Raw genomic sequence first — 25,545 nt, forward strand, 5'->3', positions numbered from 1 at the left:
CTGTCTGTCCTTTTTATTGAGGAAGACCAGGGCTGAAGGGAATAGCTTCCTGTCAGCCATTTCCTACCTTTTCACAGGAGTATGAGCTGCTTGTCTTGCCCAACGCCTTCATGATCCATATGCCTCACGCTCCTAGTTTTGACATCTCCAAATTCCGCCAGAGTAGTAGCTATCGGAACTGCCTCCAGACTCTGAGGGAAGAATTCCATCAGGACCTGTCCCGCAAGTATGGTGCGGCAGCACTAAAATACCTCACTGCAGAGAGAAGTTTATGAATGGCAACCAGGATACCAAAGGATCGTGTGACCTGCAAATGGATGAGGCTCAAGAACTCTTGGAGACAGACTCATCAGAAACCCAGTCCTCCTAGCTATGGTGACCTAATGGTACGGCTACGCCTGGATTGTGAATGGAATTTTAGCCACGGCTGCCACTCAGGGCTATATTTTGTGGCAAAGTCTATTCTCAGATTAACTAGGCAAATTACATTTGTATGCATCTGCCTCTTTTTACAGATTGTTCTGTAAAGAGGAAGTCAGAGGAAAAGAGAGGGAAAACGTGTGGTTTAAGTGCTTTCCCTTTCTCACGTCCATTGTTTTAATACAGTGTGTTCACCGACATTCAAAGATGGAAAGGAACATTTTTGTTCATAATTGTAGCATTTTTTCCCTCTTTCTGTTTATCAAATAGCAAGGGCTGCCATTACTGTTTTCTAGTGTCTTCTCTTTGCCCATTGTCCTCTAGCCTTTGTTCTTAACATATTTTAAAAGAGAAGCGGCTCGAATGGCTCAAATCATAGAGCTGAAAGGGGCTGCCCTGTTCAGGGCAGGAGTCCAAATTAAACAGACAGGTGGTTATTTAGTCTTCAGTTGAATGGATCCATGAACGGAGCCCACCAGATTTCTGAGTAGTATAATTGATTTGGACTGTCAAGTGACCTTCAGAAGCAATCTACTTCTAAAACCTGTTGTTGGGTAACACAAGTTTCTTTTTTATACGTATCAGTTGGCCACTATGGAAACTGAATGGGGATCCTAGGTAAACTTCTGATGATGTTACCTAGTTTGGATAATGAAACATCTGCAAGAAAACAATCAAACTCAGAGAGCACCAAGGACTCCTCAGATCTTATTTCTCGCCTCATCCCCTTTCTCATTTTTGGCATTTCCCTGAAAATCAAATTTGAAGCAAGACAATTCACTTAATGTTAATGTTTGATCTTCTTTCTTTTCCTACCTGCCTCTGAATATTTCTCAGCTTTTGCAAGAGAAACTATTCTGTTTCTTTCTTATTTGTTTAGCTATGGCCATTTGATTGAAGAGCTTTCTGTGCTTAACCATATTCTTAAATAAAAACCATATGTCATGTGGGGAAAATGATTAAGTGAAAAGAAATCCATACTACATATTTTGTTGAGAATATATGGCATAAAGTAATGCTTTATGCCATATACAGTGATGCTTTAAAAATGGTGAACGCTTTTGAATTTTCAATAGTTCTATGTAAATATGAGCTAAAATGTTATCTGTTCTCCACCCAACTCCTAAAAGAAGATAAAAAGTACCCCAATTAAATGAATGAGTCAAAATATAGTAGATTCATTGGTTTATTGAACAAAGTGACCCAAAACTACATATTTATATGTGACAAATGAGTGCGAAAGTTTGCTTTCAGTAGCTATCATGAGCCGAGGTGGCGCAGTGGTTAGAGTGCTGTACTGCAGGCTACTTCAGCTGACTACTAGTTCAGCAGTTCAAATCTCAGGGTTGACTCAGCCTTCCATCCTTCCGAGGTGGGTAAAATGAGGACCCGGATTGTTGGGGGCAATATGCTGATTCTGTAAACCGCCTAGAGAGGGCTGAAAGCCCTATGAAGCGGTATATAAGTCTAACTGCTATTGCTATTGCTATCATGCCCTCCAGCCAAACCTGGGTAGCAGTAACTGCAACTAAACATTTTCAACAACTATTGATCTGTACTACACACTGTACTAGTGGAAGTTTAGCCCATTCCTCCTTATGAAACAGGTTTAATTTAGGGTTGTCGACAGATTTCCTTGCATGAGTTGCCTATTTTGGATCCTTCCACAACCATTTGTTTTTTGTACAGTTTTTTCCCCACAACGTTTTTATATGATTGAAATCAGGGCTTTGACTTGCCCTTCTAAACCATTTACTTTCTTCTGCTTTAATCCTATTTTTACTTTACAATTTTTATGTCATGGGTCATCATCTTGCTGCATGATCCATGAACTTCAGTTCAGGGACAATTTTTATATAATTTGGTGTTATAGTTCAGAATTATAGTTCCATCAATGATGGCAAATCATCCTGGTCTAAAAGCAGTAAAGGAGGCCCAAGCCTGATACCAGCACTGCATTTCACAAATGGGTTAAAATCCTTATGCTGAAATGCAGCATTTGCCTTTTGCCAAACACTTTTCATACAAGCTAAAAAGTTTCTGTTTTGATCTCATCCATCCACACAACGTTCTTCCAATAGCCTTTGACTTATCCATGTGGTCTTCCACAGACTGTAGAGGGGCAGAGTTTTTGTTTTATTTTCTTTTTGAGAGTAGTGGCTTTCTCCTTACAACATTGCCATATATACCACTTTTATCTAATGGTTCCTTAGGTGTTTCCTGGGGGCTCTTTGAAACTTCCTGGAATATTTCACACCTTGCCCTTGGGATGATGCTTAGTCAACAACTCCTGGGGAAGGTAACAATAGTTGCCTCCATATCATCTGCCTGATAGTGGACTGGTGAAATACAAACTTTGGAAATAGTTTTGTAATCTTTTCCAGTCAGGTGAGCATCAACAACTGTTTTTTGAAAGTCTTCAGAAATCTTTTGTTTGAGCCCTGACACACTTCTACAACCCTGTGCTGTGAAGATCATAGAATTGTTTTTTTTAATAAGGTAGAACTTCCCATGCTCACACCTGATTATCATTATATTGACCTCCTGACTCTTATTTGTCTCTTCAAATAAACTGAGCATTCTAGAGTCAAACTGGCGGACTGCGGACAGGATGCGTCACGCGTAGACCACACCCACCCCAACTCTGTGAAGGGGGAAAACGTCACAATACATCATGTGACGGTATGGGTTTGACACCTGTGTCCTGGAGTTTCATACACTTTTTCCACACACACAAATATGTAGATTTGGATCATTTTCTCAATGTATTAATGAGCAAATATTTTCAATTCATTTCTTAATTGTGTTCTTATCTAATTTTAGGAAGTGTGTAGGATGATCTAGAAGACATTTTAGATCCATGTTTATGCAGAAATATTGAGAATTCAAGATTTCATGAACTTTTACGCACCACTGTAATGCAGGTAGTCCTCGACTTACAACAGTTCACTTAGTGACCATTTGAAGTTACAAAAGTACTGAAAAAAGTGGCATGAGCTTTTTTTTCACTTATGACCATTGCAGCATCCCTGTGGTCATGTGATCAAAATTCAGCCGCTTGGCAACTGGCTCATATTTACAACAGTTGCAGTGTCCTGGTTATGTGATCCCCTTTTGTGACCTTCTGACACAGTCTATGGGGAAGCCAGATTCACTTAATAACCGTGGTTACTAATTTAACCATTGCAGTGATTCACTTATCAAATGTGGTGGGGGGGGGATCATAAAATGGAGCAAAACTCACTTAACAAATTTCTCACTTAGCAACATCAATTTTGAGCTCAATTTGGTTGTTACGTTGAGGCCTACCTGTACTGAATTTTTGAATTAGGCTTGGCTAAGCAAATGCTTTTGAAAAATTTAAGAAGGTATTTTTGAAGTAAAGTCTCCTTTCTGTTGCCTCTTTTCATTGTTCCGCCATCTAAGAGAGGTGGTTGGGCCGTTATGCCACACAGCTCTATTTGACTTCTGCACTCACGAAATCACCTTAGTGCAGCTGTAATTTAATGCTCAGCACTGCCAAGCAAACTCTCCTCTCCATGAAGGAAGGTGAAGTTCATCCAAGGCCTTTCGTATTTCCCATCCCTAAATTACAACAGAGTTCCCTGCCTCAGGGATGGAGCTAGAGTTTCAACTTTTAGGCAGCTGAATCTTTGCAGTCTTGGAAATCTTTTCCTGCACACTGTCACCTGTATAGATGCTTAGGGAATTTGATCAAAAAAATCATATTCAAAAATCAAAGAAAATCCGTTTTTTGATTGGAAAAACCTACGAGTTCCAAGATGGTAAACATTTGGCTTGCAGTACTTTAAATGTTATTAAAAAGAAGAGATTTGGAATGTAAAGTATCTTCCACTCATTAAAACAGCATTGTCCTCAGGATCATGTATCTGCAGAAGTCTCCTGGAAACAGAAATAACTGTTTTATTGAGTCACAGTATATTTGTACTGCTGTGTATTCTGAAGCACATCTTCTGAATCAGATCCAAAGATTGCACAACCCTTATAACAATGTGCTTTTAATGAATGCTCTACTGGATTGTGTGTTGGGAGCAGCTTCAACCTAGCACTTGTTCATAGTTATGAAACACTGGATCACAAGGAGTTGGTTCTTCAGTTACTATTTATATAATTTAAACTGATTTCTCACTACATGTAAATTGTGTGTCTTGAATTTTCTAACAGTTCCTTTTTATCTTTGTGTTCTGGAGCATCTCCAGTACTTTCTGCTGCTAGGCTGTTTCTTCTGATTTTTCTGATATTAAACTGGAATGTAAAAGTAATGGGACTGAAGTGTTCCATCCTAATTTAAGGTGGAGTCGTATAAATATTGATCCTAGTCCAAGTTGAAAATATAGAGAACTGGTTGTATTTCTTGTCCTTTTTTAAAAAATAAAATAAAAGTTTTTAGAAATTACTTTTCAAGCCTCTGATTGGAATTTTGTGATTATTTCTTGCGAAAGAACCCTGAACTAAATGATGATTGAAGCAACAAATAGTAAAAAAAAATCCATTTTTTCTTGAGAAAATCTGGTAGGTTTTGCTGCATAGAGAGCTCTGTGTATTAAGTTATCCTTGTTCAGTTTTCCTACTTCATTAATGCATTAGTGCTAAACCTAAGGCAAGACAGAACAGAAATCAAAAATATGAAGAATTAAATAATAATGGGGAAAAGGGTGATCATTCATTTGCCCACATTACACTGCTGGCCAGGGCTGGTGGCAAGGAGAAGTTTATCTGTGGCAACATAAATTGCCTGTTCTTGAACTAGTGAGAGCAGCTGGAATCACAGGTTAGGAAAGCATGGGAAATTCTGTCTCCAAGATGATGCTATTCCCAGAATGCTGCCTTAAACCACGGGCAATAACAGCAGCCTAGTTGATATCAGCCCAATGCCCAATCTTTTCAAAATGGCAGGTGCTTCTAATGTGCCATGTGTATATAAAATATGGGGAGCTGAGCCACCAAATTTTAGGCTTTTGTATATTGTTTCCCCCCAAAAAAAGCCATTTTAGGTCACTGTTTAATTGGGATAAAACAAAACATCCACTCCCAAATACAACACTGTTTTGACAAGGAAATAGAGATGCAGAAAACAAGCTTTTACTTATGGTGTCCTTTAAAGTTGTTCATCACTCATTCTTCTGCTGAAGAGCTATGATTTTTTTTTCCAAATTTTGTAAGAGATTAGAAAGGAAAACATGAATTATATAATAAATGAGTGGCAAAAATCTTATGTAAGAATTGTGAACAAGAAAATATGGGGGTGGGGGAATTCTCCAATTAGTTGGGTACATAAGTAAACATAAAAATAAACACTGCAGAAACAGTACTATATAGCTAAATAAGTTTTTTTTTCACGTGTGCTTTATAAGGATGTAGTAAAGGAAAAGGGTTTAGAAAAAGGAGCTAAGCCAAAAATATTGTAGTCAGACCACAACAGTAAAGCTAACAAGAATTAGATTCCCCAACAAAAGGGAATACAAGACAGGATAGAGACAATCTTTGTTAGATTTGAAAAGTAGAAAACCAGCGTTAGTGTTGATAAATGAGTTGTGCATACGTACAGGCTGTGCAAACTTCTCCAACTCTCAAGACAAATAGCCTTCCATCTACCTAGCTCCTAAAACTCGATGGATCTATCATGAAATTATAAAAACTGGATCTGTGCAGTTTTAAACATGATTTGAAAGAAACACTTCGAACCTCACAATAGTGTAATAGTCTCTTGCCATTCATTAAAGCAACTTTTGTTTTGGATTCCATTGCAAGTTTAAAATTAAGGTGCCACTTTAAGAATCACAGTAACTGTAACGAACTTCTTAAATAGCTGCATCCTTTTTGCAGGCTCAATGGAAGTGCCCATGAAAAAAATCATGTTTACGTTGACAAGCCAAGTTTAAAAGCTGTTTCTCCTAATTCATGACTGTTAGCAGGGGTATACCCATGACAAACAAAACTTGAGACAATAGATTTTATTGTTTTATTTAGTAAAATGTTAAATAAATACAAATTGATCATTTATTCTGCACCCTCTTTTTCTTCCCGGTTTAATAGACTAAAATCTAGACATGACGTTACCAAACCCACAAGGGAGTGGAAGGCTACAGAGAGAAGGCAGCAAAGAGACTGAAAAATTACTATGAGCACCAGGCTATTTCTTTTTTATTTTAATTTTTTTTTAAAAAGAAAGCAAAACCGAAATCCTTTGCTAAACCAAGTCATGTATCTGTATACCATTCACAGGGCGACCATCTGTGAAGCAGGTTGCATTCAATTCACTTAAAATCTTACAAATGATATAAGGACTGGGCTGCAGAGACAGTACAAGTGTAGTTGAGTTTAGTTGGAATGTACATTGCAAAAGGAATAGACAGCATGGTATGGAGCAGCCAACTGCTGGCTGCATAAGACTGTGCGTTCCTATATGTGATTCCAAAGATGGATATACAGGGCTGGAGACTTACTGCTGGAAAAGCAAAAATGGAGTTTTCCGTGAGGTCAGCCACTTTTTATCACACACTAGTTACTGCAAGGAGTCCTGTTCCAATGATCATTAAGTATTGTTATAAGATCTTAAAAATAAAAATACACAGGTGATTCATAGGGAAGTCAGCAGGAATATCTCTTAACTGCAAAATTGAGTAAATTACAAAATAAGATACAAATCAATGTAACATTAAATACATCATGGGTACTTGACAAGGAAGCCTAAATAGACTGGCATTTATTAATTCCTTTAAAAAAAAAACTAAACCAAGAGTTTCTTATTTAAATACCCAAATTTCAGTCCTGGCTTAATTCCTGTTGGCCTTATATTCATAATACAAATGAGCACAAATGGGATTTTTCCTTGGTGTTTTAAGGGATACAATCATGAAAAGGGTATCTTGTTCCTCAAGACCTACCTTTATGCCACAATAAAGAGTAGAACAGTTAATAGAAAAGTTTGGTGTACTTCTTACTGAAGTAAAAGATTCTCAGAACAAGACGCTTCAACAAGACGATCCAGCTATCATGTTCCTGACATCAAGGCTGATATGTAAATACACAACTACAATGTACAAAAATCACTGAGATATTGGAGAAAAGAAATAAAAGTTAAAAACTCAGCAACCGTTTCCAAAGAGCAATATCTAAAGGATATATACAGCAAATGTAAATACCCCAAATCATTGCTTTTATCACCTTCAATATTTAGAGGGAAATCTGCAAAGGAAAGACTCCTTTGTGATTTTAAATCAGGGTTCTAAATGGCATGGAAAGCCTTTATGGGTAAGAGGAGCATCTCAGGAGTCTTCTACACATAAAGAGTGGTGAAAAGGATTACAGAAGAGAGACAAAGCTAACATGCTTGTCACTGCTTCCTCCCAAGTGTTTAAGTTTTGTTTGAAGACAGTTATTTATGGTTCTATGTAGAGTAGAACTGACTCCTTAGCAGGGTTCATATTTCAGGCTAAACCAAATCTTGCTGAGTACATCATAATGTCTGATTTGTATACAGTATGCCAAAAATCATATTATGGCTTTGTGTGACATGTAACCCCAACTGTTCATGTTAAAGATCTTGTATTTCACAAAGGAGACCTTAGATTAACTGAGGTAGAATAAGTGTTGAGAGATAGGGAGATATTTAATGCTAAATATCATGATTTTTAAAAATGGAAGAGCTGCGTAGAGCTACCCTAAAAAATGGCAAGGCATGTACATAAAACAACAGCCAGTTATCCATTCTTAGATATGCAATACATTTATCAATATTTGAAGAATATTACAGAACCTTATCATGTGTTATGTCTTATGATCATGTGTTAATGGGAAGACACATTGGGAAAGAACTAGGCCATCCTGCTTTTGTGGTCAACTATATCACATTGGTAGAGCCCAGGAATATAGCATAACTTCATGTTTTACACAACACTACTTAAATCAGTTGGAGATGGAGGAGGGAATCAAGCCCCTTTTTATGAGGCATATTTGTTTTTTCTGAACCAAATCCACTTGTGGGACCTTCTTGCTTTCACTCATTTTCAGAGTTGAGTTGCTTTGTGGAGGAGGGGGGAGAAAATAAAACAACTATAAAGGGGAACATAATTTATAATCCTACCCTGTTTTTCTGAAAATAAGACCTCCCTGGATAATAAGCCTAATCAGGCTTTTGAGCGCATGCACTAAAATAAGCCCTCCCCTGAAAAAAATCCCTTCCTGAAAATATTGCAACACAGAGCAGCCACGTGGTGACCACGCTCACCGCCTCCTGCACCTCAAAAATAATAAGACCTCCCCAAAAATAAGGCCAAGCGCTTCTTTTGGGGGTCAAAAGAAAATAAGACACTGTCTTATTTTCAGGGAAACATGGTAGGATTTGTAGCAGGGGTCATACATTAACAATATATTGCAATTCTGAATTGATCAAGAGCACACCTCTTAAGTAGGAACTTTTTAAAAAAGAAAAAGATTGTAGAATGACTGCAAGAATGCTTTGCTGTGTGTTCACATTTTGAAGGAAATCAATGGATTAAATAGGATCAAAATCTTAAAATAAGGGGAATCACAATATTAAGCCAAGGGGAAGCATGTTGCTGGTCTACAGCTGCATCACAAATCTGTGTTTGCACAATTATTTGATACAATTTTCCAGTAGATTAACTGCATCAAGTCCCACAAAGGACCAGCCCATCTTTCTTTCTTTTTTACAATATAAATCAAAATATTTAACTCCAAATTACTTCCTCACACATTCACATTGAATTTCATGATATACAGCACCACACATTTATAAGAGAATGTATTGTGATACACCAATACAGCTGACAAGATATAAACAGCCAATGTGGCACTGAGTAGAGGCTGTAGAAAATGATGGAGGAGGAAACCAAGATTAATTGTAAGCCAGTAGCAACCATAAGCATGGTTTCTCCTAATTCTAATGATGTTTTTGAATATTTCTCTGACACAGTGCTGACATGAAGTGTTATCAGAAACACTGAATGTGGTAATTCTATCTAATAAAATAATTTACAATGGAAATCTTATCTAACAAGAAATGTTGTCTTTTCTGAGGTTCCCTTATATTTTGAGAGCAACCCCTTGCATTGAAGAAAATCTAACATTCATTACATCATTGCACATTTTTTGTTCAATAAAATCTTTATCCATTCTGTAAATATGGAACAATCCTTCTATAAAGTCCAAATTTTATTTTATAATTTGTGCTCAATTTTCAAAATTCAAATCTATTAACAACATTTTGTTTCTGGACACTGAGATTTCAGAATAACCTGCTAATGATTGCTTTCCTCTCTTTCCCTTCATCTTAACTGGTTACATTGCCAGGACAGGAGACGCAAAGAAAAGTATGCATGTATAAAATTGCAGAATGATAAACTTACAACAGCCTTATTCATAATATCAAATAGTGCTAGATCGCAATCCTAGTAGTCAGAAGACAAAAGATTTATTCATTTTATCAGAATAAATCCAAAACAGATTTTTAGTACAGGGGAGACTTGCCTCAAGAAATCATATCCTTCATACAATTATAAAACTGGAACCCAACACTTTTTTATGCTTCTTTATAAACAAGAAGTTGCCCTTGCTTCCTGAGGCACTGATTCAAAAATTTGTTATTCATAATTTACAGCAGGGCTGTCAAACTTGCGGCCCGCAAGTCAGGTGTGCCATGCGCTGGCCACGCCCACACCCAGTTTAGCAAAGGGGGGAAGTCCCGATAAATCATGTGACTGTGCTGTGATGACACAAGTTTGACACCCCTGTTACAGCATATAAAGGAAGAGAATAACTTTGCCATGGGATCACAGCTTCAGTCACTAAGTCACATTGAGCAGGAAGAGTAATTCTGCATTTATTCCATTTCCCTCTGAATGACAGGAGGTGACAATGGCTACCAAACTCCAGTGAATTCAAAGTGAACTCATGATCCAGGGACCCAGAAAATGGGAATACAGTAACTAATATTTAAGATATTGTTTGCTACCATCAGCAGATAAACTGGGTTTCACTGATTCCTTTTTCTCTAAAAGTTGTCTTAACACAGGGCTAAAAGCTTGCAACCTGTAAAGTCAAATTCAACTCATCACACATGTAATCTTGCTTGCTAAAACATCCCAGGCAGGCAATAATATGAAATGGTTTATTAACTGGTTGGCTTACTAAGACACAAAATTTATAAACTTGTGTTTCTAGTAATATTTGCTCTGTGCATTCTTGTGATGATATTGTATACTCAGAGCATCTGTCAATCTGAGTGTCTGTTTTTCATTTATACTCATTAATGATTTATAATCTTTGGAAATATGCTAGCTTCACTACAAAATATCAAGAGATGACAGTTAACCCTGACATTTTCAAATGTAAAGCAAGTTCTGTTTGACAGGATTTTTTTCTTATTGTTCACTAATTAACTTGAGAATAAACCATCAGTTGCTGGGCTCTAAAAGCAAGAAGCCTAACTAAAAGTGATTGAAGCTTCAGGGACAAGAATGAAATCCCCCAAAAGAACAGAGCAGCCACAATAACTAGCAAACTTGAAATGAGTGTACAAATAAAGTGCATAATGATGCATAGATCTTTAATGTAAATAAGCGCACCTGTATCATTAATGATTAGCAGAAATAAGAGTTCTGCTAACATGTATCCAGATAATGTTTGGGCCAACATTGTCATGATTTAGTGACATGAGTTCTGCCACCAAAAACATGTTGGATGATTGCACTGATATATACAAAACTGGCTATTTCAGGCTTACAGATTTGATGTCCAGCATCAGCCTTTTGATCATTGCAGGATTAGTTTGACAAGTATCTTAAAAAGTAAGATAAGAGGTGTTATTCCCTCAGCTTAGGTGCTATATTGCAATAGAATAAAAATGATTAATGCTGTCAATGCTATTCTCTGTGCTTTTACAGAGAAGAAATCCCCTTAGTTTAAAAAATGGTTTCAGCTCAGATTCAGTTTTAATCGTGAAGGCTGTTTTCAATGGCATGACAAATATCAAGATATCCACCCCAAGGTATTTTCAAACTGAAACCACAGCATTATGGCAATACCAGAAATAAAATCTGTTGTTTTTTTTAAAAAAAATCTAAGTACACAGAATTTACTCCAGTTCTGACACCTTTTTAATAGAAATCACTTGTTTAGGAAACAAATAGCACTTTTGTAATTTTTTTACAATGTTTCTTACCTTGATCTTATTTTAAGTAACACTAGGAAGACCTCAATATCTTTTTTCTTTTTTTAATTTAAAAAAAGTTGTTTTTCCCCAGATACAAAGATTTGCCCTTGCATAAAAAACAGTGCCCAAAACGATGACACACGGACTCACAAAGACTCACTGTATCTCACTGACACTATTACTTCTAATCTATACCATGCAAGGTCCCATCTACCTTTTTATTGGACTGTCAGCCTGAAAAAAAGAGTTTTTTTATATTCCTTACATTTGTAACCAAAAGAGAAAGGAACAAAGGAAATAGGTATTTTACCTATTTGGGCAATACATTAGGGACATGTGCTGTGCTGTTTGGGATACTGTTTTTGCTGGACAAATGTACCAAAAAGAGAAAAAAAAATCTTTTCACTCATGGCCTGCTTTACAAAAAACGCAGGCTGATCATGTTAGTCTCCTTCCCTACCTCAGTAAAAGCTTCCTTCTTAATGTAGCAACTAAATCAACAATGCATTTTATTTGCATTTGAATATATTTTCTGAATGCATTAAGAGAGAGAAAGGAGGGGGGGGGGACAACCCTAAGTTGCCAGTCTAGTAATCTTCAGCCTTTTGGATACTTACTGAAAAATCTTTCCTCATCCTTTGTTGTGTTTTCTGTAAAAAACAGTTGTAAATACTGCTTACTGGATAAGTTTTTCTCCCCTTCCCCATCCCCTTTTAGGATACTAGGATTTGTTAATTCTTATTTTTGCATTTTTGGTTTAGTAGTAATGGACAATTTAGAAACAGGAAAAGCCCACAGGCTCTTTGGATTTGAAGTTCCCCTAGCTAAACAAAAACTGGTCTATAGATAAGGTCTGAAACCTGCTCCTCCCTGCTCCCTACCCCCAAATAAAAATAAAAAACAAACCTATAGTGGCTGTGGAGGCTGCTGCAGGCACACTCTGGTGTAAAATATAGAGAGTAAATATCTTATTTAACTTGGCATGATGCTGGCTAAGAACCTCCAGCTGGCACTATTCATGTAACATGGTCCAAACTTTGCACGTACACACAGAATAAGAAGGATCAATTGGCAAACTTAGTGCCGCCCGGCACGAGCATCTTCGCACTCTTTCTGGAACTAAAGAGTTTCTTGTACTTTCCAGAAGAAATCCATTTCCTTTACTAGAGGATGTTATGTTCTTCTGCTTTGCTGCCATCTCCTCTGGCTCCTTCTTATTGTGCTCTGTTATTTAGTCTCATTGCCCTTCTTACAGTTCACCATGCAGCTCTGGGAGGGGGAAGATGCTGGGGTGGAGGTGGCAGCTGTCACATTACTGGCGGAGTCCATGCCATTGGAAATGGCTGCTGAACTGCCCTCAGAGTTTATGGATTTGGAAAGGTTGATGCCTTGGATGAGGCGAATTAACTGTTTTACCTTCTCCAGTGAACTGTGCATTTCCTTCTGTTTTGCCAGGATTGTGTTCTTCATTTCCATACATTTCTGAAGTGAAACAGAACGTAAATCTTAGTGAGTACACGGCTGAAAAAGTCTTAACTAACACAAAAAAAAAAAAGAAAGAAAGCAAAATGTGAAAGTGGTGTGCAGAACTAACTGCATTTAGCTGAAATGGACTTACATTTATGGAAAGATCTTTAAAAAACATTTTTGCTTGCACGTAGCTCTATGTACAATTGATTTAAAGCTACATTATATTGCCAAAAGTATTTGCTCACCCATCCAAATAATCAGAATCAGGTGTTCCAATCACTTCCATGGCCACAGGTGTATAAAATCAAGTACCTAGGCATGCAGACTGTTTTTACAAACATTTGTGAAAGAATGGGTTGCTCTCAGGAGCTCAGTGAATTCCAGCGTGGAACTGTGATCGGATGCCACCTGTGCAACAAATCCAGTGAAATTTCCTCGCTCCTAAATATTCCACAGTCAACTGTCAGCTGTATTATAAGAATGTGGACATGTTTGGGAACAACAGCAACTCAGCCACAAAGTGGTAGGCCACTAAACTCATCCAACATCAGTGTGTGACCTCACAAATGCACTTCTGGAAGAATGGTCAAAAATTCCCATAAACACACTCCTAAACCTTGTGGACAGCCTTCCCAGAAGAGTTGAAGCTGTTATAGCTGCAAAGGGTGGACCGACGTCATATTGAACCCTATGGATTAGGAATGGGATGTCACTTACAGTAAATTCATATGCGAGTAAAGGCAGGTGACCAAACTTTTGGCAATATAGTGTATGTTTATGCTGTACTATAGATAACAATAGAAAAATACCACATTTAGTAATGTGAAATAATCAGTCTTGGGTTCTCAATTTTAAAAAGCAAGTTAAACACCAAATTCTTCTCTTTGAATGGCTGAAATTTCTTTCTGTCTATCTGTGGCATATTTCTGATTTACCATATACACATCTTGATCCAACAGGAACAATCTGTCCAAGAAAATAAAATTCTATACAAAAGAATATCATAATTTAGCATCCAATGGTTTTCACATGCACAATTAAGAGACTTAAGGTAGATAAAAAATAATTGAAATTGAAAAACATAAAACAGAATTTGAAACTGAATAGTATACAAATAACCAACATGTTTGTTGATAAACTTTGCTGAGTTTGAAAGAAAATAACAAATTAAAAGAGTGCATCATACATGCGAGTGAGTTACCAAGCACTCAAAATGCGATCAGGGTTGAAATGAGGAGTCCTTGGTGTTCTCTAAGCTTTTATGTTTTCTTGCAGCCATTTCATTACTCAAACTAGGTAATATCATACGTGCTAGTATTGAGTGGGGGTTTGCTGTCATTTGTATTCCAGTGACTTGTCCTGTCAGTATTGGTAGGAGTGGTCTTGGTGGTTCTTTGGTTGGGCTGTATAGTGTTAGCAGGTTTGGCATTTCCTTGACTGGGTGACTGCTCAGAAAACACCAAGGACCCCTCACCTCTAGATTGATATGGGATTTTAAAAAATCACCTTTTCATGGTTCTTCTTAGTGAAAAGCAAAGAAATACAAATAAATGATCACCTGGCAAAATGATCACCCTCACCTCTAGATTGATATGGGATTTAAAAAAATCACCTTTTCATGGCTCTTCTTAGTGAAAAGCAAGGAAATACAAATAAATGATCACCTGGCAATGGTTAATACTTACTGTTATAGAATTGCTGAGTTGTTTGACTTTCTGTTCTAATTGTTCCCTTTCCTGCTTTAAATCTGAACTCCACTTTAGTAATTTCTGTTTTTCTTCTTCTTTTGCTGTGGAAGAGAGATTTATTAGTTGTACTATACAGATGTGCTCACATCGATTTTTTTTACCATCAGCATTAAATGGCAGTGATTGTGATGCTAAATTATTCCTGATGTTTCAGATGGGATTCACTAAAAAATAATCCCATTGTCCTGCTAATTTGATTATCAAATATTTGGTTATTGATTTTATTATTTCCATTTAATAACTGAGCAGAAAAACCATTCTGGTTACTTCCCCCTCCCCCCCCAAAACTCATCATAGATTACTTAATTTACCTGTTTTGTATGCAATATATGAATGAACAATTGCTAAAGTCCCTGGCCATGGAATTGCTTCTTCTTTCTTCAGCATCTGAAAGAAAGGAGAAAGAACATTTGGCTCACATATTCTACTTCTAGGGAAGATTTAATATAGCCCCTCAAACCATTCGCAATGTATACATTCATAGTTGTCTTCTTAGAATTGTTGTATAAAATTAAACAACTTAAATTTATTATAGGATTTATTTCTAAGCCCAAGACAAGCAGTTGGATTGGGATGGCCGGAAGTTGAGGTTTCAGTAAAGAAAAGAGTAAGGGTATACTGTATGTAAGCACTAAAAGCACCTGGTTGCATAGTGGGTGTAAATTCTGATAAAGAATGCACAATTCACAAATTAAATTTAAAAAATGTACTAAAGTGATATATTATTGTGTTTTGAGGAAAATAGAGGGATGGAAGATATAACCTTGCTACTATGAAGTTGTTAAAGGAGCTTAGATTATTGCCATGCTTCTAAATAAAGACACATATTTTAAATAATTTGAATTATAAAACAGTCAGAAAATAACAAAACAGTAACAGGCAGGCAGGGATTGTGTTATTAAACATTAACCCCTAAGTGCCTATGTTAGTGAAAAGTATGCTTCACATGACTCAACTGCTCTGTCAAGGAAGACAGATTCTCTCCCCTCCCCCTCCAATAAGTAAATAAATACAATTGGGAGTATTGGTTACATTTCTTAATAAAGCATTATTTAGCTGGAAAAAGACATCAACACTCTTCCCCAAGGTGGTAATCATTTCATTTACCACATGCAAAAACACCTCCTCCACAGGCTGGAAAAGGCCTTAAAGTATTAACAGTATGAAATACTCTTTTGTGTTTTACCTCCCACAAAGGAGACCAGCTAAATCACAGCCTCAGCAATTCCTGTAAATCTACAAATCTTTCCTGCTGTGAATTATAAAAAACTGAACTGGAATGCAAAGGCAACATATCTGATATTACATTTTCAGTAAAGAGGACGATGACTTTCTGACTCACAAACTGCTGTTTTAAGTAGCTCCAAATAAACACCAAATGCATGGATTTTCAGAAAGTAAGTAACATTACAATATATTAAAAAATATCTTTTGTCATAGTACTACATCTGACCACTGTCCTCATCACAGCCTATGGAGATTAATTTGGCAGTCATTAGGGAAGAATGGCCTTTGTTGCTGTGATACCATCTTTTGGAAAACTGTCATTAGCCACAAAGCAAGGAATGACTCACAGCAGTTTCATTTTTTTCATTTAATACTTGATTGTATTTTTAAAATCTATTATTATTTGTTATGTCTACTGAATTTTATACAATTCTGTACATATTTTAACCTGCATATATTGCCTGAATGTTTACTGCACACAGACTCTTTTTAAATTTATAAATGAATAGCGATGCATTTCTTAAACTGAAATAGCAAATAGAGAAGGGAGTTTAGACACATCTGGATATTACAATCCTTCCTTATTGATCTTCCTCATCCCATAATAGGACTTATATTTGCTTGCAGGGTCAACTATTTCTCTGCAGAGCAACTTACCACATGAAACATTACAAAATAAACCAACAACCCTGAGAAATGTTTTGGGAAATATTGGACATTTTGGTATGTGCATCTCCCATAAATGTCCTTTGTTTTGAGATTAATGGTATGTATGATTATATAGATTTCCTTAACTGGCTTGAAACTAATGGATTAATGACATAAATAAAAATATTAATTTGGGTGGGGAGAAATAGTTATGGATAATTTATGGGTCAAAAAAAAAAGATTTGGTCAATGTTTCTGACTTTGCCTTTGACAACCACAGTTCTTACGTTATGACATTAATAATGGCTGAAAAATATCCTACAATGTAAAAAACAGAGGCAATCTTATAACAAATAAGCTGAGAGCTGCAAAATTCATTCAATTCAGCAATGCCTACTGATTTGTACTTTTTTTGTGCCTATTTTTTTTAATGTGAAACAACAATACCTGGTCTTGACATTTGGGACAAATCCACATGCCCTTAGGAATTGTTTTCAGAGGTGGGTCTAGACAATCCAAGTGATATACACGTGAGCATGTATCACACATAAGTAGCTGGCCACTTTTCCTGCAAACACTGCAAAAATCTTCATGGATATCACCCTATAAAACAAAAGAAAACAGGAAGAAAGGTGTTTTTTAAATATTTTCAATCTACATTAAAAATGAAAGCAAAGTTTAAGCATGACAGAATCTTACATAAGAAAGAAAACTACCCAAAGTATAACTTGTTCCATTTTCACCATAAAAATTATTAAGAAAATTTGTAACATCACCTCTTAAAATACACCACTTTTTTGTAGTAAGTAGACTTGTCAAGCAAGAACATTATTTCTTTTGTGCTAAGAAAAGAAATTTAGTGTCAGGGTGAAATTCCCAATCAACTACAATTTTAAAATATTGTGGCAATATATCAATGTAATATTAGTTCCCGGATGATACTATTAACACTACCACTACTAGTACAAAAAAAATTTTTTTTTAAGAATGAGGGAATATGTACATTTGCATGCTAGAAGAGGGACTACTCAGTTTAAATTAATATGTAAGTAAATTATTTGTCACTGAGTAGGTTCAACCTCTGGTTACTCCATTAATGAATGATCACCATATCAACCTATATATAACACTTGCAGTTCCCCAAAGGAACTGCCTGCATTCTATGGATGGGGTTTTCGCTTGTTTGCATGGCCCGTTTTTTGGCATGATGCGGACCAATGGCAGTCCACTAGAGGTTGGGGACCAATGATTTAGAGAATCCATTTTATATAGTCACACAGTTAAGATTTTTGATGGAGAGGAACAAAATGATCAATATCTACTCTAAGAAGCATTTTAAGCTAAATGAATGTAATCGGAAATAAGACTGTAAAATCTGAATTATTTGAATTTGAATTATCTCAAATACAATTGTATATAACTGACTACAAAACAATGGCAAAAACATAATGGATTGAAATATTGGGTTAATTTAGGAGGGTAAATATAATTTAATTCTAATTTTTACCACAGCCTTTCCTGAGAAATGTAGACAATTTAATAATGTAATAAAATGATATATTAAGTGCTGTGGCTTCACTTACATCAACATTCGGAAAATCAAATGTTTTCAATATCTACTTAAATATGGGACTTCCCTTTTCTCTTTTTGGCAGCTCTGTCCATAGCCTCCAACTTCTAAAGCAGATCTCAGAAGAGTTTTCAAAGATTGCAAAGGGAAAGGGAATCTATTCCACCTTTAAACTCATTTGCCAGAAGGTGCATTTATGAATTCAGTCCAAGAACAGATCTATCTGTTTCTAGTTTAACTAATCTGAGACTTCAGTAAAAAGAGCAACCAAAACAGGTATCTATGATAAATACATCTCAGCTGAAAAATGTGAAGCTGCTAGAGTTACGTATTTTGTGTTAACGACTGGATTTTAATTTTAGCATATTGTACACAGATAAAGATTAAAAGAAGTCAAAATAACAAGATCAGAAGAAGAAAAGATATTACTATACAGTATTTTTTTGATGAGCTGAAGGCAATTCCGAAAAGTTGCTACAACTGAATCTCATTTTCTAAAACTCTTCAGATTTAGAAATAAATACTGGTAGTAAGATCTGTAAAAATAGCCTATTCTCTGTAAAATATGGCATTCCATAAGAACTTGAATAGTGATGAATAAGACGATTCAGAGCTTGCAAACTGGTTCTGAATTATGTAAGCTATTTCAACTAACCTTAAAACAACGGTAGGCTATCTTTATTGCGAGTAATGTATTAAATAATGACAGAGTATCAACCATTTGGGAGATGGGATTACTCCCAAGCAGTGGGTAATGCTTAAACCTTCTACCTGCATGAAAATCAATGCTTCACACACTGGAGGTAACATCATTAATTTCCAGCATGAGTATGCTATCTTGACCTATGAATTATCATGGTCTGGTTCCACAAGCACAATATATCAAATGACTGATGAATTCCTGGGACTCAATTTAAGGAAGAAATATTGGGGGTTGAGAGTTTCAAAGTTAAAAAAAACTTCTTGGGCCCATTCTTGATCCCCTCCAATCCCAATTTTAGCGGACTGATCCCCATTGAACCCAAAATTTCCATTGCTAAGCAAGACAGTTGTTATATGAGTTTTGTCCCATTTTACAACTTTTCTTGCCACATTTGTTCAGTGATCTCTGCAGTTGTTAAATTAGCAACATAGGTATTAGGTGAATCTGGCTTTCCCTTTGCTTGTCAGAAGGTCACAAAAGGTGATCACACGATCTGGGACACTGCGGCCATCTTAAATACATGCCATTTGCTCAGCATCCGAATTTTGATCATGTGATTATGGGGATGCTGCAACGGTCGTTAAGTGTTAACAGCAGTAATAAGTGATTTTTTTCCAGTACCACTGTAACTTCAAACCGTCACTGAATGAATGGTTGTAGGTCAAGGACTGCCTCTATGTAAAATCAGTTTCACAAAAATTAAGGGAGGTTGGGCAGGATTCAAATTATAGGGGGATCAACATTCTTAACTTGTACAGTCATGTGAAAAAGATACATAAACCCACATAAAGTGTTTTTCTTTTCTAATATTAATATAGGGTTATTATTATTTTAATCTTCATTCAAACAGTATATAAATGTGATGTAACTGAACAAAAAAGCTAGGAAAATTGATTTTGCATTCATTTATTCAACAAAAGACTAACATATGTACCACTTCTTTCATGGAAAAAGCAACCTTGGCTTTAATAACTGGTATTACCCCTTTTGGCAGAAACAACCTGAAGTAGGTGATTCTTTTAACCGTCTACCAGTTTCTAGCACGGACTGGGAAGAACTTTCCCCCCATTTTTCTATGCAGATTTAGGGTCACTGTCATGTTGAAAGGTCCACTTTCAGTTGAGCTTCAATGTTTTGACAAATGATCTCGTATTATTTTCAAGTATCAATGAAAAAATTCTAGTGGATTATATGATAGGGAGCTGCCCAGGTGATGTATAGCAAAGCTTTAATCACCATGCTTTATGGTTAGTAAGGGTGATGTGGTTGGTTGGGGTTTTTTTTTGGGTGGTGGTGTTGCCAAACATGTCTTTTGGTACTGTGCCAAACAACTTGTTTTTTTTGTCTGGAGCACATTATTTTAGAAGTCTTTGTCTTTGTCTGGGTGTTCACAAACAAATTTTAGTCTTGCTTGGGGTTCTTTTTGGACAGCAAGCGTTTCCTCCTGGCACTCCTCCCCAAATGGGACAACTTGCCACAGCCAAATCACTGTAACCACCTCACCGCAGCTGACTTGCCGCAGGACAATTCATTGCAGGAGAATTCAACAGATACAAAAGTAAAATTAATTTCAACAGAATAGTGATCAATAATAATAAAATAAAGAAAATGAATCCAGAAATACAAGAGTTACAACATTTTTGACAGAAAAGTTGTCATCAATAGTAAAAGTAAATGATTAAAACAATTAATACAGATTTGAATTGTTCTGTAGCAAGTTGGCTATGACGAGTTGTCAAGTGGTGAGTTGGCTGTGGCGAGTTAATCACAAGTTGGCCGTGACGAGTTGGCCACGGCAAGTTGTTTTAGACTCCATGAATATGACCAAAGAAACTTTATTTCCTTCCTGCCACTCCATTGCTAAAATGTGCACACAACTGCATTAATCTGTCTGTGCATCTGAAAAAAATGAGTGGAGGGAAAATATCTTAGATATACTAGGATACTATAGAATCCATCTATCCTAGGTAAAGTGGCAAGGAGAGGGGAAATAGGTATAAATATCAGTAATGCAGAGTCCAGAAGAGGAGTGAACATTTTGGTGCAATTTAAAGTATTTCTTAAGAAAACGAATTCTGAAGTTTTTGCACAGTAGCTTTGCTTCAAACAGTGTTTAATCCAGCAAGAGTTACTTACGTCCATGGAGCTGGGGCTGGGTAAGGATACAGGCTGAACAGTTGCAGGGAAAATAAATGTCTCTGTCTTTTCATTTTCAGGGGAATCAGGATGACTGGACAGAGGGGATGTGGGGGTGAGAGCCCCAAATCCCAGCACAGTGTTGTATTTAGGTGGACGACCTACATATTAACAGAAGGAAACAAAAAGGGGAGGAAAATAATCTTACATACCTTTGGACATTGCTCCTCATTGGCTAGCATGAAAAAGGAAGCGATGAGGTACAGAGAGGTAGTTAGTATAATAGTCACAAGTGAAAGGAAGCCAAGATTCTCACATTAATTTTAAGACATTTACAAGAATAATTTCAAAAAGGATATGAGAAAAAAAATGTGCAGTTTCTCAGAAGGGTAAAGGTTGCTACTCCTAACAATGGTATATCATTTCAGTCTTAATGTTTTGAGTGTTCAATCTTTCCCTCCATATCAAGCCCCCAACTGACTTCTACCAAAAGTCGCCATGATCCATACCCCTTGGATTGACTGAAATATCTTCATAATCCTTTAAACAGTACCTAGTAATACTTCATTCATTTTCTAAGTCTCAATTTCATTTGGAGGCTATCCATAACATTTTCATTTAGGCAATAATATTTATATTAGATTTGGAAAATATTTTTGGTTTATTAAGGAATTTTAAAAATAATAAAGCATTCTAAGTCTAGAACAATCATATAAAGAGCACTTTTGTTATTCATAAAATAAATATGACATAAAATTGCCTAGTAAAGTAAACTATTATTCTAAAGTGAACTATTATTCTAATTGAAAATATCTCTGCAGTATTTTACTAATAGTTTTCTGATGATTGAGAAACAAAATTACAGACAAAAGATGGAAACATGGAATTAAGCATTCATAGATAACTTGTTTTAATTATTAAGCTGTACAAAACAGGTAAAGGGTAGTAGAAACAAATACAGTGGGGCAAAAAAGTATTTAGTCAGCCACCAATTGTGCAAGTTCTCCCACTTAAAAAGATGAGAGAGGCCTGTAATTGACATCATAGGTAGACCTCAACTATGAGAGACAAAATGAGAAAACAAATCCAGACAATCACATTGTCTGATTTGGAAAGAATTTTTTTGCAAATTATGGTGGAAAATAAGTATTTGGTCAATATCAAAAGTTCATCTCAATAGTTTGTTATATATCCTTTGTTGGCAATGACAGAGGTCAAACGTTTTCTGTAAGTCTTCACAAGGTTGGCACACGTTGTTGCTGGTATGTTGGCCCATTCCTCCATGCAGATCTCCTCTAGAGCAGTGATGTTTTGGGGCTGTCGCTGGGCAACACGGACTTTCAACTCCCTCCAAAGCTTTTCTATGGAGTTGAGATCTGGAGACTGACTAGGCCACTCCAGGACCTTGAAATGCTTCTTACAAAGCCATTCCTTCATTGCCCAGGTGGTGCGTTTGGAATCATTGTCATGCTGAAAGACCCAGCCACGTTTCATCTTCAATGCCCTTGCTGATGGAAGGAGATTTGCACTCAAAATCTCACAATACATGGCCCCATTCATTCTTTCCTGTACATGGATCAGTCGTCCTGGTCCCTTTGCAGAGAAACAGCCCCAAAGCATGATGTTGCTACCCCTGTGCTTCACAGTAGGTATGGTGTTCTTTGGATGCAACTCAGCATTCTTTCTCCTCCAAACACGACGAGTTGTGTTTCTACCAAATAGTTCTACTTTGGTTTCATCTGACCATATGACATTCTCCCAATCCTCTTCTGGATCATCCAAATGCTCTCTAGCAAACTTCAGATGGGCCCGGACATGTACTGGCTTAAGCAGAGGGACACGTCTGGCACTGCAGGATCTGAGTCCCTGGTGGCGTAGTGTGTTACTGATGGTAGCCTTTGTTACGTTGGTCCCAGCTCTCTGCAGGGTATTCACTAGGTCCCCCCGTGTGGTTCTGGGATTTTTGCTCACCGTTCTTGTGATCATTTTGACCCCATGGGGTAAGAATTTGCATGGAGCCCCAGATCGAGGGAGATTATCTGTGGTCTTGTATGTCTTCCATTTTCTAATTATTGATCCCACAGTTGATTTCTTCACACCAAGCTGCTTGCCTATTGCAGATTCAGTCTTCCCAGCCTGGTGCAGGTCTACAATTTTGTTTCTGGTGTCCTTCGACAGCTCTTTGGTCTTCACCATAGTGGAGTTTGGAGTGTGACTGTTTGAGGTTGTGGACAGGTGTCTTTTATACTGCTAACAAGTTCAAACAGGTGCCATTAATACAGGTAATGAGTGGAAGACAGAGGAGCCTCTTAAAGAAGAAGTTACATGTCTGTGAGAGCCAGAAATCTTGCTTGTTTGTAAGTGACCAAATACTTATTTTCCACCATAATTTGCAAAAAAATTCTTTCCAAATCAGATAATGTGATTGTCTGGATTTGTTTTCTCATTTTGTCTCTCATAGTTGAGGTCTACCTATGATGTCAATTACAGGCCTCTCTCATCTTTTTAAGTGGGAGAACTTGCACAATTGGTGGCTGGCTAAATACTTTTCTGCCCCACTGTATAAAAGTTTCATTTATGTGATCAAGAACAAAATGCCAAAAGCAATGGGAAAAAAATATCAAATCCACTTTACTTATAATGACATATTTTGGAAAAGAAAAAAAACCTTGCACAGTGGAATCTGCAATTGACTCTTAAACCTTTTAATCACTTATATTTATATATACAGTACATTCAAGTACATTATTAGAAGAACAATAGCTAAAGTTCATCAATACACATTTTAATTACAAAGTACTGTTTTAAAATTAGTTTGTATTTCAAGTTATCAATTTTATTTTTAAACAAGCTCAGCAGCAAGGGAATTATTAAAAAGCATTAACAGAATCAAGGCCAGATATTATATAATGCTCAGCTCTATTGTGCAACTAATAAAGCACCCATCACACTGGATTACATCAGCAGTATTTTATATCCAAAACAAAATCTAAATGCTTGAAGAAGCTTTTTCAGGCATATTATCAAGAAAATATTTTAAGAAGTACATAATGTAAACAACCAGGCGTGATCCATCCATATATGCTCCCTGTGACTAAGCCATCTAAAGGCAAATGGTTGAAGAGGCAAACCTTCTTTTTACAAATTCAAATTGGAAATGAGAATAAGAAACCTCTGGGAAGTAGCTACTTCTATGCTCACTCTTAAATCATGTATTGAACTGGCCTAACACCTGAAATCAGTCTTTTTAAAAAAAATTATTTTTCTGGGTTTGGGGTTTTAACTGTCAGAATGGGAGCGGTTTGTCTCATAGAGGAAATGTTTTGTTTTTTTAAAAAAAATAATCTGCCAACACTGAAATGCTATTGCACAAATTTATAATTATCCCTGTACCTGAAATATTGTTTATAGTTCTGGTTACCGTATTTGAAAAAGGTTATAATAAAAGTGAGGAAACTACAGAAAAGGACATCTAAAATGATCAAGATGATCAAGTATCTTTCTTCTTTGAAAAAGGTATAATATTTCAAAAAAAATTAGTTACCTTTCAGAAAAAGCTAACTAAGGAGTGATAAAACTGAGATGCATACAATCATGCTTGGCATAGAAAAATAAGATATTTTTCTCTTTCTCTCAAAACTTGGAAACTTTTAGGCTTAAAACACCAGAATCTGATTCCACTTTCTGTTTAGCATGATTACATTTCATCACTCATCTCAATTTTCATTTTTCTTTGTGACTATATGGGACAATTTATTCACCAAATGATTCCAATGTTGGCCATTTTCATAAATCTCGCTGACCTTGTTTTCTGGGGTGCCATATATTGCTAGATCCTTTATTTCTTCTTTGGGTCAATGCTATTACAAAGGCTGTTTGCTTTTATTAAGAATTATAACCTTGGCTCTGACTAGAGTTGTTCTAATGCACATGTTATGTCAGTTATGTCATATGTATGTATTTATTTGTAACAAGGAAACAAAAGTACTGTCCTTCATAGAGCATGCAAGCTTAATTTTTTTCCAGTGTTGCATGATTTTTTTAATGACTCATTAGTAGGTTTAGGTTTTAGGTTTATTGGGATTTATATGCCGCCCTTTTCCCTGAGGGGACTCAGGGCGGCTTACAACCACAGGGGAGGGGAAGTGCAAGGTCAAAACAAACACTTTGTGAACAAAAGAAAAATAATAAAACACAGCTTTCATTCAGCAATCAAACACTCGGGCGGGTAATTGGAAGCCTATCCCCAGGCCTGCTGGGAGAGCCAGATCTTGAGGGCTGCGCGGAAGGTCTGGGTCGTGGTGAGGGTGCGGATCTCCATGGGGAGCTCGTTCCATAGGGTCGGGGCAGCAACAGAAAAGGCTCTCCTCCGTGTGGTCGCCAGTCGACATTGACTGGCAGATGGAATTCGGAGGAGGCCCAGTCT

General features: G+C 36.6%; 2 protein-coding genes across 8 annotated transcripts in view; one reads left to right on the forward strand and one right to left on the reverse strand.

Annotated features, from left to right (window-relative positions):
* LARGE2 (LARGE xylosyl- and glucuronyltransferase 2) overlaps positions 1–4,837 on the forward strand; it is a 33,410-nt gene extending 28,573 nt beyond the window's left edge. For both annotated transcript variants that reach the window (XM_087720113.1, XM_014060284.2), the window contains exon 15: positions 78–4,837. In XM_087720113.1, the coding sequence (XP_087576239.1) occupies positions 78–275 (198 nt within the window). In that variant the 3' untranslated portion in view covers positions 276–4,837. The remainder of the gene's footprint in view (positions 1–77) is intronic.
* A 1,552-nt stretch (positions 4,838–6,389) lies between these two features.
* PHF21A (PHD finger protein 21A) overlaps positions 6,390–25,545 on the reverse strand; it is a 129,457-nt gene continuing 110,301 nt past the window's right edge. For 4 of the 6 annotated variants that reach the window (XM_087720136.1, XM_087720131.1, XM_087720122.1 and 1 more), the window contains 5 exons: positions 21,120–21,280; positions 17,158–17,313; positions 15,147–15,222; positions 14,773–14,876; positions 6,390–13,099 (listed from right to left, as the gene is read on the reverse strand). In XM_087720136.1, coding sequence (XP_087576262.1) covers positions 12,845–13,099; positions 14,773–14,876; positions 15,147–15,222; positions 17,158–17,313; positions 21,120–21,280 — 752 coding nt within the window. In that variant the 3' untranslated portion in view covers positions 6,390–12,844. Of the gene's footprint in view, positions 13,100–14,772; positions 14,877–15,146; positions 15,223–17,157; positions 17,314–21,119; positions 21,281–21,331; positions 21,355–25,545 lie in introns of all 6 variants that reach the window. The other 2 variants (XM_087720143.1, XM_087720139.1) reach the window with 1 other exon arrangement.

Source organism: Thamnophis sirtalis, unplaced genomic scaffold (assembly GCF_051295495.1).
Source record: "Thamnophis sirtalis isolate CommonGarterSnake01/CBP01778 unplaced genomic scaffold, rThaSir2_p1.2 scaffold_1, whole genome shotgun sequence".
NCBI lineage: Eukaryota > Metazoa > Chordata > Lepidosauria > Squamata > Natricidae > Thamnophis > Thamnophis sirtalis.